An 18733-nucleotide genomic window follows, 5' to 3' on the forward strand; every position below is an offset into this window, starting at 1 on the left:
AAAACACATTTGCCAACGGTTGCTATAGTTACAAAAGTAACTTTAACCTCCATATAATTGAGGTAAAAATGGGAGCTGTGATTTCAGTTTTGTTCAGTTTTAACATTTTCTCTGCTATTCATTTTAAAACGTTTTTTCATAGAATGTACATTTTAGCAGTCAGACAACATTTATTCACAAATCCTAGTGTTATATATATATATATATATATATATATATATATATATATATATATATATATATATATATATATATATATATATATATATATATATATATATATATATATATATATATATATATGAAACACACACACGCACGCACGCACGCACGCGCGCCAGGTGTAATCACATTCACTTTTGTTGGAGGCGCGCAGGGGTTGTTATGACAACTCCCGCTCAAATAAAACATGCTCTGCGCTGTGCGGCGTTAAACTCAGCTCGAAGCGCGAGCCAATCATCTGGACGGATTCCCCTCTGATCACGCGCTGGATTTACAATTCTGAGCAGCTGGTTTAAAAAATAACTTGGAGCGAGCGTAACGGTCGCCATGGGGCAAAACGGTGCCAAGACTGTCCTGTTCCTTAGTAGTTTTAAGGTGAGGGGGGAGCAAGGTGAAAATAGGTGCTAGACAAACAAATGAACTACAAGACAGAAATTATTCTGAGGTGCTGGAGATGTTGACACGGACTCTTTCTCGTATTTATGGAGAGAGGAATGAGAGGAGCGCGGATCAACAAGAGGCAACAGAAATTTATGGCTGAACTATCCACAACTTCGGTTGAAAGGCAAGCTGGAATTACTCGCTTTTTACAAGAACGGAAAATAAATAAATGTTACACAAATGTTTAAATATATACGCTTTTAGTTTAAAATGCTTAAGTTTATTTTCTCTTTACTACCTCAGGTTGCGTGACTTACCTTTAACAGACCAAACCACGGAGAACAAGTTGGTCCGGGATGCCAGACAACATCGCCTTTCTGACGAACAGCACAGAACTGGGGCACGTCGGTCGCGCGTTGGGTTCGAACGCGCGCCCCGCCTGGGCAACAGCGGTGCTGGCCAGCGTGCTGATCTTCACCACTGTGGTGGATGTTTTGGGTAACCTGTTAGTCATAATTTCGGTGTTCAGGAATCGGAAACTGAGAAATGCTGGTGAGCTTTTATTTATCTTCATTGTTGTAGCGCTTAACGTGCCACCAGGTTCGAGAGTTGAATGGGGATAGATCATGAATTGTGCACTGAATGAAGTAATTTGTGTACTTGTTTCCTTTTACTTGACAAGAATCTTATTTGACGTACTGCCTTAAATGTAAATTGTACAAGGTGAAAAACGTGCTTATTTTGAGTTAGTTAAATGCAAACTGTTCACGCTTGCGTGGATTTATTTACCTCACTTTCGACTTATGGAGTAGTTTGCTAACACAGTATTGCATAGCCTATGTAGTGTTAGTGAGCGATTACCTTAAATCAATAGCAAAAAAAAACAAAAAAAAAAAACCTTGGAATTTTTTTTAGGAAGTGGACAATTTTAAACGAACAGCTAATTTTATTTTATTTTTATTTTTTTAAGCAACATTTTAGCACCGAATATGCTCATGCATGCCGAAATTGGGACTTCCAGCAACCATATCAATAGATTTTAATCGTTTTTGTGGAGAAACTATTTGTTTCAGCATTTTTATTTTTATTTGAGTTTGAGTTTTTGGTAGTGTTAAGTTCACTTCACCTTGACCATGTCATGAATAATTTACAGCGGCTTATCGCTCTCAACAGTAAGGGCTTCAAAGACTTACAACTGTAGTTTGGCATAATTGGACGTGTACATCAGTGAAAATCTGGCATCCACCTGAGCCTTAATAGACCCTTAATTTAATTGTAAATTAATGTGTTTGATGTTTTTAAATAGATGTTAAATCTAATTACCCACTTGAATGACCCCTAACTGCACATTGTGATTACATATAATTCTGTCTAAAAACAACAGGAACGACTATTGAAGTATTATGTCACACTGCTGTTAGGCTTGTAATGTGCGACTCTGAAAGATTCGGAGGAGAGACAGATTTCAGCGCTGTCAGTGCCTGTGACAATGTGTGAACATATGCATGCGTGTGTTTGAGGGGTTGTTCCACACACTGCTGACTCAATTGAGTGGGACTGCATTCAGAACCCCTTGACAGTTTGTGCATCTGCAGGGACATAAGTGTGGAGAGCGCTCACACAAGAGCGCACTTCAAAGCTCATGCTTTTTACGCATTGAGCAAGAGCCAGACCTGTCTGCTTCAAAGGCACACTCACAGTCTTATATCACCGTCTGTCTAATAGACACTGCTGACTCTCTCTGCCTTCCCTCTCCAAAGCAATTTGAGCACATGGAGGTGGCATCAACGGCTCATTGGATTGAGTATGAATACTGTCAGATTTTGTGTGTGGTCCATCCCACTACCTCAAGAATGGCACACGGATCTTTAGTTGTGTGTGCCGTGTGAACTAACAAGGGCAGAGAGCTGAGAAATGACAGAAACTCACAGCCTCGTTCTCCTAACAAGTGTATTCAGAAGGAAAACTGTATGTTCCCAGAATCCTGTTTGCAGATTCACCGCATAATCACCCCCATGTGGAGCGTGGAGATAAAAGGTCTATGACTGGTAAATATCTCAGTGTTTTATGATAATGAGGCACATTCTGATAAAAGGGTGGGTATATGTATCCTTTATCCATAAAATAGCTTTCTATGGTGAAAAAGTTGTCTCGTCTGAATCAGGAGAGAAATATGCACAGATCAAGCACCATTTGGATTTTGATGTGAGAGGACAACAGGGTATTTGGACCTTTTCACTGGAGGAAATGTTATTATTGATTATGGACTCATATTTTGGCTAGAAGCGATGGTTTAAATTTTAAAGCATATGTTTTGGACCCTCATTCTGATGGCACCCAAACACAGAGAATCCATTGGTGAGCAAGTGATGTAGTGCTGAATTTCTTTAAATCTGTTCCCTATTCCCTCTTCTACATCTCGGGTGGCCTGAGAGTGAGTAAATTTTTTGGCAAATTTGTATTTTTGGGTGAAAAATTTATTTCAGGAATACTCTTAACAGCTGTCAGTTGAAGACACATGGCAATCAGGGCTTCTTTTGTATCACTGTCCAGTGGCCCTTCTCCCTTGCACTGTCCCCTGTGTGGTTATGCAATCATGTGTCTAGAAAGGGGTTGTGAGTGTTAAGTGAAGTCCTTCTGTTGTCAGATTCCTGGTAGGCTCTGCTCTGCCACATGAGTATGGATGTTACAGTGGCCAGTGTGACTGTCAGCACGTGTTTGTGTGCACTGAGGTATGTGTTTGGTGGCAATGGCATTGTAGACCAAAAGTATTCTAGCACCTTCAAAAAATTACGGTTAAACCACTAATGTCACAGACACATGGTCTATTTGATCGATGTCCTTACTACTGTACCTTTCTGGGCCATAAAACATTTCAGTTGCATTGCTGTCTATACAGGGTCAGAAAACTCTCAGATTTCATCAAAAATATCTTAAATTGTGTTCCAAAGATGAATGAAGGTCTGAAACAAAAATGAAACAGTTGTTTTTCATTTTTGAGTGACCTATTACTTTAAGAAATATTTTGATTATGTTCTGTTTATTCTGAATATTCTGTTTGATTCTTGTTCTGTTTGTGTTCTAGGGGAATTTTGTGCACTCTTGCTTTTCTGTTGTCCTCAGGGCTATGCATGATTAAACTTAAATGGGGTCAGTGTCCATCCGCAGAGTTGTCAAAGCCTTTCAGCCTCTGTGGTTTATTCCATATAAGGTGTATATCTGCTTTTGCTCTCTCTCTGTGAGTGTGTATGATTTTGAATTCCTTGTTGATTTTTCTCATCTCGGCTTTTAAACCTTGTGAAAGTGAAGTGCTGTCCTCACCACCTCCCAGGGTATTCATGTTCTGACCAAGTATAGAAATACCGCTGCCTGTCACGCAAACAGACACATGAAGAGACCAAAGAAATTAACACCATATTGCAAAAAGGACGGGTGTTTGTTTGTCTGACATTTAGAGGAAGCAGGGAATAAAGGAATAACAGAGTCCTTCAAAGAAACACTGCTATCAGCAACATCAGCAGTTGGCACAATTTGCATCCCATGTCCTCAGAGACAAGCACGAAGATGATAATGTGAGTCCATTGCATGTGTCTGCCAGTTCAGCACCATGGACAGCAATAGATCAGTCATTCAAATCCAAATACTTACTATATCTGTCTTGAATGCTTTGTAATCGTTTAGAAGAAACTTATGTAACTGTCAGAAGTGTGTTTGGGCTAGAGAGCTGTGAATTTAATGCACATTGCAGGTTTAGGTTTGTGTGAACATTGTTCAGAGAGAGAAAGAACAGTCCACCTGCTGTTCTTTAGTGCCTAGAAACCCTCCTCACAGGGCAGTTTAATGTGGCTAAGGTCTGCTCTGAGACAAGCATCACATGGTTCTTAAGGCACTTGAAAGAAAGTCAGTACCAAGGATTTTAAATACAAGGCCTTTAAGATCATCATATATCACATGATTAGCTGCGCTTTTTGAGATTTTTCTTGAGAGCAAGAAGTCAACCTTGCTGTTGTTTTTAAAATAGTAGAGATTTTTCTTTTAGACAGTACTTTTTGAGATTTAAAAGTCAGAAAAAATTTATATACTAGTTGTATTTTTAAAAATTGTACAGATTTGCAGAAATAACCTTTATTGCCAATATAAAATAAATATAATATTTGTTAATAAATTCATGTTATTTCAAAAGACAAACAGAACATTAATGGACAATACTGAAAAAAAAAAGTTTCCACAAAAATATTAAGCAGTATGCCTGTTTCAGCATTGATGATGATAATGTTTTTTTGAGCATAAAATCAGTATATTAGAATGATTCCTGAAGGATCATGTGACACTGAAGACTGGAGTAATGATGCTGAAATTCAGCTTTATCATAACAAAAATACATTACATTTTTAAATATATTAAAGAGGTCCTATTATGCTTTTTCACTTTTTTAATTTTAGTCAGTGCATAGTGTGTATGTTTGGGCATAAAAAAACATCTACAAAGTTACAAAATTCTTAGTCCACTCAAAAAAGGGAGATATTTTGTTTATTAAAAAAAAAATGTAAAACTACAATGAACGGCTCATTTGGACTACAGCATTGTTTTCTAGGGTATTATGATGTCACAAAGTAGCCCATTAGAATATATCATAAAAATAATTCCTGCCTACAAAAATTTGAATGGCTGGGGGTTGGGGAGGGTCGAGGTTGTGGTTAGAAAACTTGGTTGAGTGCATCAGACCAGACGACGACAAAGAAGAAGTGCTGCTGCAGATTTAGTGCATCAGACGAAACAAGAAGAGCTGTTGAAGCATCAAGTTTTCGCCATGTCGAAGAAATGCTTTTTTTTCATAAATTGCTGCCAGTACAAGAGTACAATACTGGACAATAATGTAATCTGCAGAATTTACATTTTAAATTCAATTATTAGACTACAGTATAAATAAATTCAACCGTTTTCACTGTTATAATGTTAGAATTAAAGAACAATAAACATAATACATATTACAGCTGCACTTATCTGTACATAGTAAATGCACTTATTTAGCTTATTTATAAGCTGTTGTTGACATCATATTTAAAACATGATTTAGCCAAGAAAAACAACAACAACAATAACGTTACCACTCTAATGTCTAACAATATCTGTGCGTTCAAAGGTTCCTCGCTATCCTCTTGTTCAATATTCTTGGCGTCTGAATCCGGCTCAAACTGATATGGCAATATTGACACCATCCTTAACTATACTGAAGCAGACGGAACTTGCTGCTTTGGCAAGGGTTGTGACAGTAGTGAGACAACAGGCGTGACTTCACCAAGTATAACATGTTCCTGGATCAACATCCTTGTTGATCCTGGAACAACATTCCAATTAACTTATCAGAAATGAGATATTAACTTTTCAGGAAATATCTGTTTTAGGCTTACAGTCGGGTTAAGGTGCTTCTACACCCTTGTTAATCAGCTATCATTTCCCACTGATTTTAGGAATAAATTATAGGTAGGGTTAGGTTTAGGGGTAGGGATTGTGTTAAGTCTATATTTTTGGACAATAAAGTCGATCAAGGATCGTCAAAAGATGTTGATTCAGGTACATGTCTTGGCAAAAGCATGGGGACCGTACTGAAACAACATCTAAACTGTTTGCCAATCACAACGCACTGGGAAAACTAAGCAATTTAAAGACACATTTTAAAACACATGATTTTTTTTCGGAAGGTGGGCTGTACAGGTATTTTAAATTGTAATATTTCATGATATTGCTTGTATTGTTGTTCAAATAAACGCAGCATCGGTGCGCATAAAAGATGTCTTTCAAAAGCATAAAAAAAACATTCTGACCTTTTTGAATGTTACTGTATAAGACAGGGACATGAAAATTTACTTTACCACATTAATGAAACAGTAAATGTTAAGTGTTTTTTTCTATTACACTCCCTTTGAAGAATGCTTGTATCTCCCTTATTAAATTTGACTTGTTTTGTTAAAAGGTTTAGAATATCTCATAGTTTTCTTCAATCCATTCAGCCTGGTTGAGCTACTGTATAGTGGCACCAGGAGAGCCTGTCATGAGTGAATTCACCTATGTAATAGAACTTTGCTGGTGTCCTTTATTGCTTCTTTCACTTTCCTTGTTCTTTTTTTCTTACCAGTCTTTCTCTCACTGATGTACCAGCAAATTTCATTGCCCAGGGAAGCATCTGAAATTGTACATGAAGAAAAAGAAAATCTCTATCAAACTGATTGTATTCTGTTCTTGTTTCGCTGTACCACAGGTTCAAATAGGAGACAGAGTTTCGGCTTTACTTTCAGGTTTACTTGATCAAAGGTTCACAGCAGTAACTGTTTATCTCCACCTGTCTTTTCTCAGGACTGCAGCCTCTTTTAAACTTTTTGAAAGATGCTTGGATTTGAATGTATGAAACAAAAATATATCCACCCTTTCTGTTTCCATCAAATTTAACAGATATGTCCTCGATTCTCAGTGGACCATGATGTTGTAGTCTCAGTATTTACTTTCAGCAGACACTTTAAACTAAAGGTCTTGGAGCTTGATAGTTGCAGTGACAGTAACAGTTGTCCTGGAATCACTTTTTTATGCCTGGCCTCTTTCAACCAAGATATTTTTTTGTGGAAATGCAAAAAAAGTGTGCCCATAATAAAGAATATTAAATAACACTGAACTAAATTGAATCTGAAGGGTTTCGTAGCTCTGCGAACTTTACTTAGCTCTCTATGCAGATGTTCTCTTTTGCATGCTGCATGCTGACTGTTCCTTGGCACAAGATAAAACAGCAAAATCCTGGACAGGCAGGCTGAGGCATCACCATGATCTTTAAACCCAGCTTTCCTGATTTCACAAACCAGACCCAGTACAAAAAAAAAAAAAAAAACGTGTCAAGATTTTTAAGATCCATTTATGTATGCATACACCGAGGCATTATCTGATCACTTTAGTTTAATGAAATCCATCAATCTATACCCTACAACCAGTGATGATAATGCAGAGCTCTGGACTGAATCATTTTATCACTTTGAAGGAGTCAAAGGTCAACATGTTTTATATTTTGACAGAGGCCTTCAACGAGGATATCGTTTTTTATGTGGCTGTTCAGAGCGCTGAATGATGTAATAGTGTTTGGCTGGAAGGAACACTGAGGTTCAGACTGGGCTGATCACAGGGTGGACTGTAGGGAAGCCGGTGTGGTTTCAGACAGGTGGGATATAGTCTTTTTCAATTTGTGTTGGCAGAACAACCTGTCCTCCAACCAATATGCTCACAAATGTTGTTTGTCCAAATCCCTGAAATATGACCCATAAGAGCGTATACTACAATTGCGCCCCTATCGGCAAAAGGTCGTTTTCATATTAATGTTTTGTACTCTTTTATTTGCACTGTGATTTGCATTTTGTGTAGCTCAGTTGGTAGATTATTGCGTTATACCTTGATAAGTAATCATGCTATCATGTGTTCAATCCCAGGGAACGGACATGAGCGAAAATGTATAAGCTCAATAAATCATAATTTAGCATGATTTCTGTGAGGGTTAGGTTTAGGGGTGGGGTTAGGTATGGTTATTCGAACGAATAAGCCACCTAGTAAAATATGTAGGAAATACTGTGAGATCGGTGTAAAAAATGCCCACACATTGCATTAAAATAAACTTGCGTTTTGATGGGTAATGATGTTATAAGTCATTTCATGACGATAGGCGCAACGCGATACTGTCATTATTTTTACGCCTGCTAGAGGGCGCTTAACTTTAAAACGTAAATATAGATCGTAATAAGGTGCTTCCACAAACGACCTATATGGTCGTTTTTTGTTGGAGGACAGACTCTGGCAGAATGATGTGAAACTCATGGAGCAGTTATACATCAAGAGGAAAACAACAAATTCCAGAACAAAAAGGGCAAAATTTTGTATGTAATTGGAGCTTTCTGTATAGAATGTATCTAAAGTGAATGTGTTATTTAATGAATGTTAAACTGTCAGATGGTTATTGTAAAGTAAACCAGGAAAGCGTGATCATGTGTGAGTAGTTCCATTAAGTTTTTTTTTTGTAATCTATGGCTTACTGAAAATCATCCTGCTTAATTCATTACCAATTATTTATAATAAGTTTACATTAAATAACAGTAGATATTAGTTGTATTATTATTTTTATTGTTTTTTAACTACTTTGCTGTTGTTTTATTGATATAATAATAATATCATCATTGCATTTTTGTTGTTGTTAATAATAACAATAATAACTTAACTACTATCTACTGTTATTTCATGCCAGTTAATGTCAATAAATGTATTTCATTAATTGGTGATGAAATAAGGAGCATGTCGTAATGACATCACAGGACATTCACATCCTTTGGAAGTGAGGACAGCTGTTTGAAGCTGCAGTGGCAGTGGCCATAGCTCAAGGGCACAATAGTAGTGCTTGTCATTTGGTGCTACAGACAGAGCATGCTTCAGGGTACAAATTAAGATTAGCCCTTGGTGCTGCTCTGTTTGGTCCTCATTCCAGTTTTTCCATCTTTCCTTGTTCTCATATCCTCAAGGACTGGACCCCGTCACAATTTGCAAACCGTAAAAAAAAATATATAATAATAAATAAACACATGTTATTGTACTCATCTGCATAATCCAATAGTTGTAACAACCTTAAAATGTGATTTACATATTTTACATGGTATGAAATGACCTTGTGAATATATCACTCCAGAGGAATAGAAAAGTGGTTCCTCAGTAATTTGCCTTGACCCAAGTCCTTCACCCTGCTGCATGTTGTAATATATGTATAAAAATGTAACTGTTGTAGTGAGTATACTGTATGCAGCAGTGTTAATATCGAAAAAGTGCTTTAACCTTTCAGGATCAAGGATTATACTTTACACATTTAAACTACACTTTAAATGCTAAGCTCCTCACTGGCAGAACCTTTGAAATGATAAAAGGTTGTGATCAAAGACAGGTAATTTTTCTCTCATGAATCAGAAAGTAACCTCTGAGTAATAAAGCAGATCATTCTTGTTGCATACTGCACTGAACTGAAAGTATTTAATTTTTCTAGAGCTCACCCACTAACATCTAAATGGAAACAATGTTGTAATAGATAAATAAATAAAAATTATATGATATATCAATACAAATTATATATACCTTGTTTTGTCTTTATAATGATGAACTTTTTTTTTTTGTATGAGTATATGTAGTAAAGAACCAATCATATCAATAATATAATCCCTGCCAGATGGGGCAAAATTATTCAAAGTTAGTTTTTTTTCTTTTTGCGCTTAATGAGAGGAACATGAAACAAGTCAGAACACAATGTTTGCATATGTGTGTGTGTTTAGAAATTAACACTTTTATTCAGCAAGGAAGCATTAAATTCACTAAAGGTGACAGCAAAGACTTTTAGATTGTTCCAAAAAAATCTGTTTTGTAATAAATCCTGTTATATTATTTTATTAATCAAAGAATCCAGGAACAAATGCATATCATTCCACAAAAATATTAAGCAGCAGTTTGCAAAGTTGTCAATAATAATAATGGACCTATCGGTATGCCCCTCCTATCGAACGAAGATGAATGAATGGCAGTTGAGTATCAGCTGCACAGGGACCAGAACTCTGAAATCTTTAGGTCTTAGTGCCATAGAGAAACACTGGAAGATTTCATCGTTTTTGGTGTTTATGCCACAAAAATGGAAAAAACAATGTGCCTGGGTTACTTTGGTTGATTGCAGGTATCCTGAGAGGATAGGCGATGGAATTTATTTTATTCCATTTTCTAAACCCAAGCAAAACAGAGCAAAATGTCCCTAAGCATTCAATCCCAACAAAGATGAAAACGTTTATTATTTGTTTGTCATACTCTCATAACGATTGCGTCATAACCTGCGACTCTCTGTCGCACAGTAGAGAAATTTCCGTATGGACAGGAGAAGCTTGCAGGCAATCTTTTACTGTCTATGAGGCTATCGGGGGGACGTGGAGACATAAAGTCAATGGAGAAGCCCATAGAGAGTCCATAAAAGCAACGGGACAAAATTGTTCAACAATGTTTTGAGGAATTGGAAATAATTTGGTATGTGGCAAGTATGAAGTATTCACTACATATGAAGTAACATTTATCCACGAACTTTCAATAATTTATCTACTTTATTAAATAATGAAGTATGGGTAACGGGGTATCTATATTAATGGGGGATGGGGAAATTATCATGAAATTATACATGCAATGAAAAAAAAAAAAACATCTCAATGTCAATCGCAGTTAACGTGATTCCTTTATTTATTTAAAGATATAGGATACACTTGAAGATGAATGTGATCACTTTCATCCTGGTCGGAAGCCATCTACAACATGTCCTGTCCTACATAACCAAATGTGAAATAACTTAATATGGCGTACTGGCATTCAATTTTCAAATAAATAAATACAATGCAAAATGACAAAATAATTAATTAGAATACTTACCAAAATTTGCTCCTGTTCACGCTTGACATCTCTGCAAGATTTGGTGGGTGATTCAGATTTCTCTTGGCATAGCTATTAGAAGACTAACAATTGTCAGACAGGTTGCTCACGTCACATCTACGTCATCAAGCTCAGTTTGAGTCTGCGCAGTACGCTCGACCCCCAGGAAGTGCTCTTAATGAGTTTTTTTTTTTTTGGTTGTAACATTCAGTAAACCAATCAGAGTCTCATCTCCAATTCCCTTTTCCCATTTCCACTCGTGTCATGACGTTTTTGCTATTTATCTGGCAAAATTTGCAAGCGCAAAAAAGAACGCATCCCCAGAAAGAGAATTGAGCTGCTTGTGCACGAGCAAATTGGCAGCCTGATTCTCATACATGCGATGACTAAACATTATGACATGTAGAAAGTTCTATATTTATGTAGCCTACACAATAATATATATTTTTTAATTTATAATATTTTGCATGTTTGTGTGCTGCTGTGTGTCCCTGTGTGTGTAATAAGCAGCGTGTATGCGCGTTGTGGACTAACCTATATTTTAACCCACTCTTTAAATAACAAAGAAAATAATTGCGCCAGATTTTAGACCAGGTATGAGTTGGTCTATGGTGCAGTTTATTTTCAGTACCTCAAAATAGCTAAGCACTAACAATGTGCCTGAACACACCTCGTTTTCAGATCAGCACGCCCATGGGCGCACAGATGGGTGCAAATGTATTTGCTATTTAAACAATATGGTGCAGGATGGGAAAATGAGAACTGTGCTGAAACTAGCAAACACCTTTGTCTTGCACCACATTGCACCAGGCGTATGATAGGGCCCTTATGGTCTAAAGACTTTCGATGTATCAGTCAGAAAGGACTGCATGGATTTCTGCTGATGATTTGGCTTCATTTTCTGTTTACATTCTGTAGGTATATATATTGACCTTTTTTATTTTCCCAAGGTTCAGTTTTATTATTACATTCATGATTAAAACTGCAGTTTTTTTACACAGTGAATTTATCCTTGTATTGATTTAATTTATCGTAAAGAAAAGGTCAAATAGCCATTTATATGGGAGTACCCACTACTGCACCATACTCAATGTCATTCACTTATATTCTGTTGATTTGTGTGGTCATTCATTCTCAAGAGATCCTTTACCTTGGTGGACACAATGCCTAGACCCAATAAAGGATGTCCTCAGAAATCATTAGAAAATGCGGGGTCAGGATGTATTATCGTGCTTGGCATGGCTTCACAAAATTTCAAAGGTTGTCAAGATCCATAAGGCAAAGCAAAAAAGGCCACCTGTCTTGTGGGCATGTTGAAGCAGAAGTGTCTGTGTCTTTTACAGCTGTAGCTCTTCTTTTTGCGCATAAAGTCTTTGACAGGTGAGCATAGCATGCACATATCATTTTATACTGTACTCTGGGGGACTCTAGAGAACCCTGTCTGACCCTGTTCAAGTGCTTTTATAATGAGCCATAGACATGGAATAAGAACCCTTGCCTTCTGTTCTCCCTTCAGAATCTTTCCCCAGCTTCCTCTGTCAGGTTTTCCATTACACTCTATCTAGTTTAAATAGGAAATAACTAAGACATTTCTCTTCATCATCTTCTTCTTGTCCTTATTTGCATTTTCCTCTTCATATCTCTATGTGACATCCATATGCTGTTAAAGGAATTGTTCACCTAATAATGAAAGTTTGCTGAAATTTTACTCACACAAAGGCCATCCAAGGTGAGTTTGTTTCTTCATCAGAACAGATTTGAAGAAATGTAGCATTATATCACTTGTTCACCAATGGATCTTCTGCAGTGAATGGATGCAGACAGATTGGGAGTCTAAACAGCTGTTAAAAACATTACAAAATTCCACAAGCAATCCACACAGCTTTTTTGGGTGAACTATTATTTCTTTAATGTCACTCTCTCTGCAATTATTAGGCAATTTTAGACAATTTCTATCATGTAGGTTTACATACATTTTTCTAATATGCTCAGATCTAAAAGCTTTCATCAGCTATTACAAATGGACAAAGTCATAGAAAAATCATGGAAATATTTTGTTAAAAATCTGTGGCAACCCTAGTGCATGATTTTGAATGTGGAATTTAAAACAATTTTCTATTCTTACTTCACAGACTATATTCACATCATGTGCATGTATTCACATCAGACTAGATTGCTTTGTGTCTCACGCTGTCACGTACACGCATTACTCATTAGGTTCTTATTGTCAGCTTTTGTAGCTGTCATATTTTGATTTTTAAGACAGAGTGAGTTGCTATGTACATGTTAATATATTATCATGCATTTTCTCATTTTTATGCTGTATTGTTCGGAACCACATCAGTATTCTGCATAATTATCTCTTGATAATGCTTAAATATTCAGAGATGCTTATACAAAGAAAATAAAATGAAAGAAAGTTTAATTCAATGAGGAGCTTTTACCTCTATGATATACCTCTATACCTTTAAAGTTACCTTTAGTAACACGATTATACAGTGAAGTCAACACATTTACTAGAATTAGAGATTTTAAAGGGGTCATATGATGCAATTTCAAGTTTTCCTTTCTCTTTGAGTGTTACAAACTCTTGGGGCATAAAGAAGATCTGTAAAGTTGCAAAGACTAAAGTCTCAAATTCAAAGAGATATTCTTTATCAAAGTTCAGACTCGACCATGCCCTCCTCAAACACCTCATTCTAACATGGCCCCACATGTCTACATCATGTGGAATGTTGGAAGATTTGCATAATGCTGCCCAAATGTTCAGGCAAAGAAAGAAGGCGTAACTTTAATTCCCGCTGTTGCCGCCGGCGCCATGTCGTGGAGATGCTGTGTTTCGTTGTGAAAGGGTAACTACTTTGTTTTGCCTTCCAAAAGAGGACACAACTGGAAATCAGTGGTTAAGCTGTATTTACAACACTGTTGTATACAACCCAAATATTCAGATGTGTGCAGCACATTTTAAGGAGGATGAGGGTTGTTTCCTGTGAGAGCAGCCTACAATGCTGCTGTCTGTTTCTGTGTTCTGTCAAGATGCTGCAGGCAGTGGCTCAGCGCAAATCCATGAATGAATGTTTGGAAGTGAAGTAAACTTCAACTGATTTCCTCTGCTCAGGGAGTAGGGAGGAATGAACAAGGTGCAGGGATCATATCAATCAGAACGCAGTTCATGCATGGAGCTCACTTTTAATGAGCTGATTATATGAATCAGAGCAGGGGGACGCGAGGACTGAGATTGGGAACCTCTGTGGTAAGGGGCATAACATTTCCATCACACACTCGAGGTATTCAGCCAATCACAACGCACTTGATGGCTGGCCAATCCGAGCAATCCTCGCTTTTCATAACGATGAGCTTTGTAAAAATAGAAGCGTTTCAGCGTTTCTTTTTGGCATTTGCTGAAAAGTATGGGAAAATATAGCTTTGTATATGCTTTGCTGTTGGTGATATCTGGCAAAATCCATGTGAAATGTTTTGCTTTACTTTAAACATTACATGTTTCATCCAGAGTCTCAGGGCTGGGAGGAGAAAAGACACTCACTGAATGTTAAAATGGTCTGGATGTCTAAAAAGCTGTAGGAAAATGTGTGCTTCATTGAAGCTGTTCACCACTCATGACTTTCATACAATCAATTATTCTTTTAAAGGAATACTTTTGGCAAGAATCACATTTCACTCTAAGAAGAAAAAAAAAGAATCTTAGTTTTAGCCTCATAAAGATTCGTTTTTATTAAGATAAATTATATTACACATATTTCCCAAAATTATCATTACCATGAAAAAAAGCAAATGTTATTCTCATCGCAGCATATTTATTGTATTTTACAGTAATTATAGATCTTGTAAGATTTTGCTGCTTTTAAATAAAATTAATTGTATTAGTATTCATATTATTTAATTAAAATGCCTAAAAATAGACTTGTTATTTAATGTGGAATAGATTTTTACATTTTGGGGTACAATGTGAGCTGGACATTTATTATAATTGTTTTTTTTTTTTTCTGGGGGTTGAACTTTCCACTTCCTTACATTTTGATTATTCTACCTGGGAAAATAACGGGGAAATCCTCAAAATTGCACTCCAAATTGCAGACAGAAAATTTATCTGTATGCACATATTTGCCACCAGTATCACGGAATGAAGGGCTATCTGGATTAATTAGATGGCTCAATCAACTGATTCTACATGGGCTGTAAACGGTGACTGTTTAACATTAGAAAGTGAGTAAATGGATTGGTCGACATAACTTTAAACGCAGCAGACCATGCATGAGATTAATCTGAGAGGGCAGACGCTTGAAGAGAGCACATCCTTTTCTGTTGTCACAGTATCAAAGGCTTAGCACTCCCTGGGGATCCAGCTTTTGAAACTGATGTGATTCATTCTTTGTCTTTTCTTTTCACTCTGTAGCATTGTCATTCTTGATTCTTGTTTCCTCTCTTATTTGCTCTCTGGTTCTCAGCTTGTCGTTCACATGAGTTTACCCCAATTCAATTTAAAAGGCATAAAGCAGACTTGAGCCCTATTCGGACGGGACTAGTTTTACAGGGGGTCGTTAGAGAAATCTGCGTTTCACAGACGTACTTGGTGATTTTAATCCCGTCCGAATCTGCCACATCTGTGTTTTTCTCACACAACCTCTGTGATAATTCCAGAGCAAATTACCTACTGTTTTTCAGCAAACTCAGTGATCCTCTGAGAAAACTAATCCCATCCGAATGGGAATGTCTGCGATTGCCGGTGATGTTTTATTTCACAACACATTTCCTTGTGTGTTTTGGCCAACGTGAATTACCGTAGATGCTCTTACCGCGCGGATGTTTGATATATTTGCTTAGCAGCAAATAAATAATAAAAAAAACTAATAATAAAATCAAGAGCAAGATCACGTAAACTCTTAATACCGGCTATTATAATTAATATCAGCATCAGGTAAGATTACTCACGTTTATTTATGTACTCAGTTACAGAATGTTTTAATTAAATTTAATAAAAAAACAAAAAAAAAAACAAGAAAACAAGTTAAACTTAAGGAACCACACATTAACATGGTTTTGTTATACTAGCCATTTAGTATTTATTGTGTAATAATACTAAGGCAATCATTCTGAATGAATGCAATGCACGCATCTCTGTGACGCCCAGATGCACAAATCAGACCCTCCCACCTCTGTAATAAACACAGAGATGTTAGTCCCGTCCGAACTGGTACATGAAAATCACAGACGTCAGGTGGTAAGAATCGAAACTCAAACGTAGTTTAGAAAACTAGTCCCGTCCGAATAGTGCTTTGAAAGGGGGCAAAGGCAGGAAGCAGGGCATCAAAAGTGAAAGGTATACTACGAAAAGGTGCTTTTAAGGCATAAGTCAACATAAATGTACTAACAGGACAGGCACAACTGAAAGCATTTTTTTTTTTTTTTTTTTTTTTTTTTGCGACAACAGAAAAGTTCCAAATTAAAAATAAGGGTACAGTTTTGTTAAATGTTTTTGTTTTTTAATTAATTAATTTTTTTTTTTCTGGCTTTGAAACCTTTAATGCTACCCAAAACTGCATTAAGTTTATGAAAATTTGCGTAAATTAGTATTATTGAAAAAATCATTACAATTTAAAAGAACTGTTTTTGATTTTAATACATATTTATAAAATATATTTTATTCCTGTTGAAACAATGCTGTGCTTCTTTTTATTTTTGTGGAAACTGTGATACAGTGTGAATAAAAGAAATGTATTCACATAAAATAACTTGGGCCTTCAACCCTGCTCCTGGGGACCCACTGTCCTGCAGAGTTTAGCTCCAACCCTAATCAAACACACCTGAACCAGCTAATCAAGCACTTCAGGGATCACTTGAAAAATCACAGGCCAGGTGAGATGAAGCAGGTTTGATATAAACTTTGCAGAACAGATGGGCACCAGGAGCAGGGCTTCATACTTAGGTCAGGGATCCTCAAATCTGGACCTCAAGATCCATTTTCCTGCAGAGTTTATTTTTTACCCTAATCAAACACACCTGAGCAAGCTAATCAGTGACAATCTGTGTCTGACAAAACAGTGTCTTTGGGATCAATAGAAAGTCACAGGCAGGTGACTTTGATCAGGGTTGGAGCTAAACTCAGCAGCACATTGGATCTCCAGGCCAAGATTTGAGGAAGGGGGACCTAGGTAATACATTTTTGATTTTGCCACAGTAGTCATAACAAGCAATGTGCTATCATATGAGCATCAAACTATGCTAGTAGAAATGAAATTATTAACAAGTCCTCTTTCTCTTGCTCTGTTTTGCACAGGGAATGTGTTTGTTGTCAGTTTGGCCTTCGCTGACCTGGTGGTGGCTTTCTATCCCTACCCAGTGGTGTTGTATGCAATCTTCCATGATGGCTGGTCTCTGGGGGAAACCCAGTGTAAAGTCAGCGGATTCCTAATGGGCCTGAGTGTGATTGGCTCTGTTTTCAACATCACTGGCATCGCCATCAACCGTTACTGCTACATCTGTCACAGTTTTGCCTACGGACGTCTCTACAGCTTCCGTAACACGCTGCTGTTAGTGGCCCTGATCTGGGCACTCACTGTGCTGGCCATTCTTCCCAATTTCTTTGTGGGTTCCCTAAGTTACGACCCCCGGGTTTACTCCTGCACCTTCACGCAGACTGCCAGCAGCTCCTACACTGTGGTGGTGGTGGTGGTTCACTTCCTGGTGCCCATTGCGGTGGTGACCTTCTGCTACCTGAGGATTTGGGTTCTGGTGATACAGGTGAGGCGAAAGGTGAAAAGCGAGGAACGTTCAAGGGTAAGACCCAGCGACCTGCGCAACTTTGTCACCATGTTTGTGGTGTTCGTTTTATTTGCAATCTGCTGGGCTCCGCTCAATCTAATCGGCCTTGTTGTGGCCATTGACCCAGAGATTATGGCTCCACGTATTCCAGAGTGGCTCTTTGTGGTCAGCTACTTTATGGCCTATTTCAACAGTTGCCTCAATGCCATAATTTACGGACTCCTCAATCGGAATTTCCGAAAGGAGTATGTGCGGATCATGACGTCGGTGTGGATTCCTCGGAGGTTTGTGACTGAGACCTCCAGGGCTGCCACAGATGGGGTAAGGAGCAAACCCTCACCGGCCATCAATAACAATGAGTGACCTTCGTTTTAAACCAATCACTGTTCAGAGAAAAACAATATGGATGCATGAAGCAAATTTACATGCACGGTGAACACCTTTTTTTTAATGCTACAGAACCATTATGCACAACTCAGGGTGCTTGTTTTGTTTTTAACCTAGGCAAATTGGAAATATGTGACATAAATAAATTTCTGCAAAACCTGAAATGTGCTACGTTTCAGTGAACTTTTCAGATGATACCTCGTTATAAGCGCTATAAGACATTTCATCATATGAGTTTGCATTGGAGATGCAGGTTTATTAAACAGTACAGTAGAGGTCTTCACGGGTCCAAAAATGTGTGCCCGAACCCGACAGAGACCTGTAATGTACTACACCGAACCGACCCGGACCCGTCTAATATTTCAAAAGCTGGACACAGACCCGTGTAGATCCGAGAAATGTCTACCCGGACCCGACCCGTATATTATTTGAAATCTGGACCCGAACCCGCCGGGAAGACACAGACCCGACTGGGCCCGACGTTCACATATTCCACCTT

The 18733-nt window shown here is 37.6% G+C and overlaps 1 protein-coding gene across 1 annotated transcript; it reads left to right on the plus strand.

Moving 5' to 3' along the window:
• Nucleotides 1-404: 404 nt before the first annotated feature.
• LOC113071669 (melatonin receptor type 1B-B) lies at nt 405-18391 on the plus strand. Its single transcript, XM_026244964.1, has 3 exons — nt 405-787; nt 907-1155; nt 17363-18391. Exons 2-3 carry the CDS (start codon nt 960-962, stop codon nt 18208-18210), a joined length of 1044 nt encoding a protein of 347 aa, XP_026100749.1. The 5' UTR covers nt 405-787; nt 907-959; the 3' UTR covers nt 18211-18391.
• Nucleotides 18392-18733: the final 342 nt, after the last annotated feature.

This window comes from Carassius auratus, unplaced genomic scaffold, assembly GCF_003368295.1.
Source record: "Carassius auratus strain Wakin unplaced genomic scaffold, ASM336829v1 scaf_tig00007802, whole genome shotgun sequence".
NCBI classification, from domain to species: domain Eukaryota; kingdom Metazoa; phylum Chordata; class Actinopteri; order Cypriniformes; family Cyprinidae; genus Carassius; species Carassius auratus.

Excerpts from the sequence above, each read along its gene's own strand:
- LOC113071669 (XM_026244964.1), top strand. The coding sequence starts at position 960 with ATGCCAGACAACATCGCCTTTCTGACGAACAGCACAGAACTGGGGCAC. Across the intron at positions 1,156-17,362 it reads TCGGAAACTGAGAAATGCTG|GGAATGTGTTTGTTGTCAGT; the intron begins GTGAGCTTTTAT and ends TGTTTTGCACAG.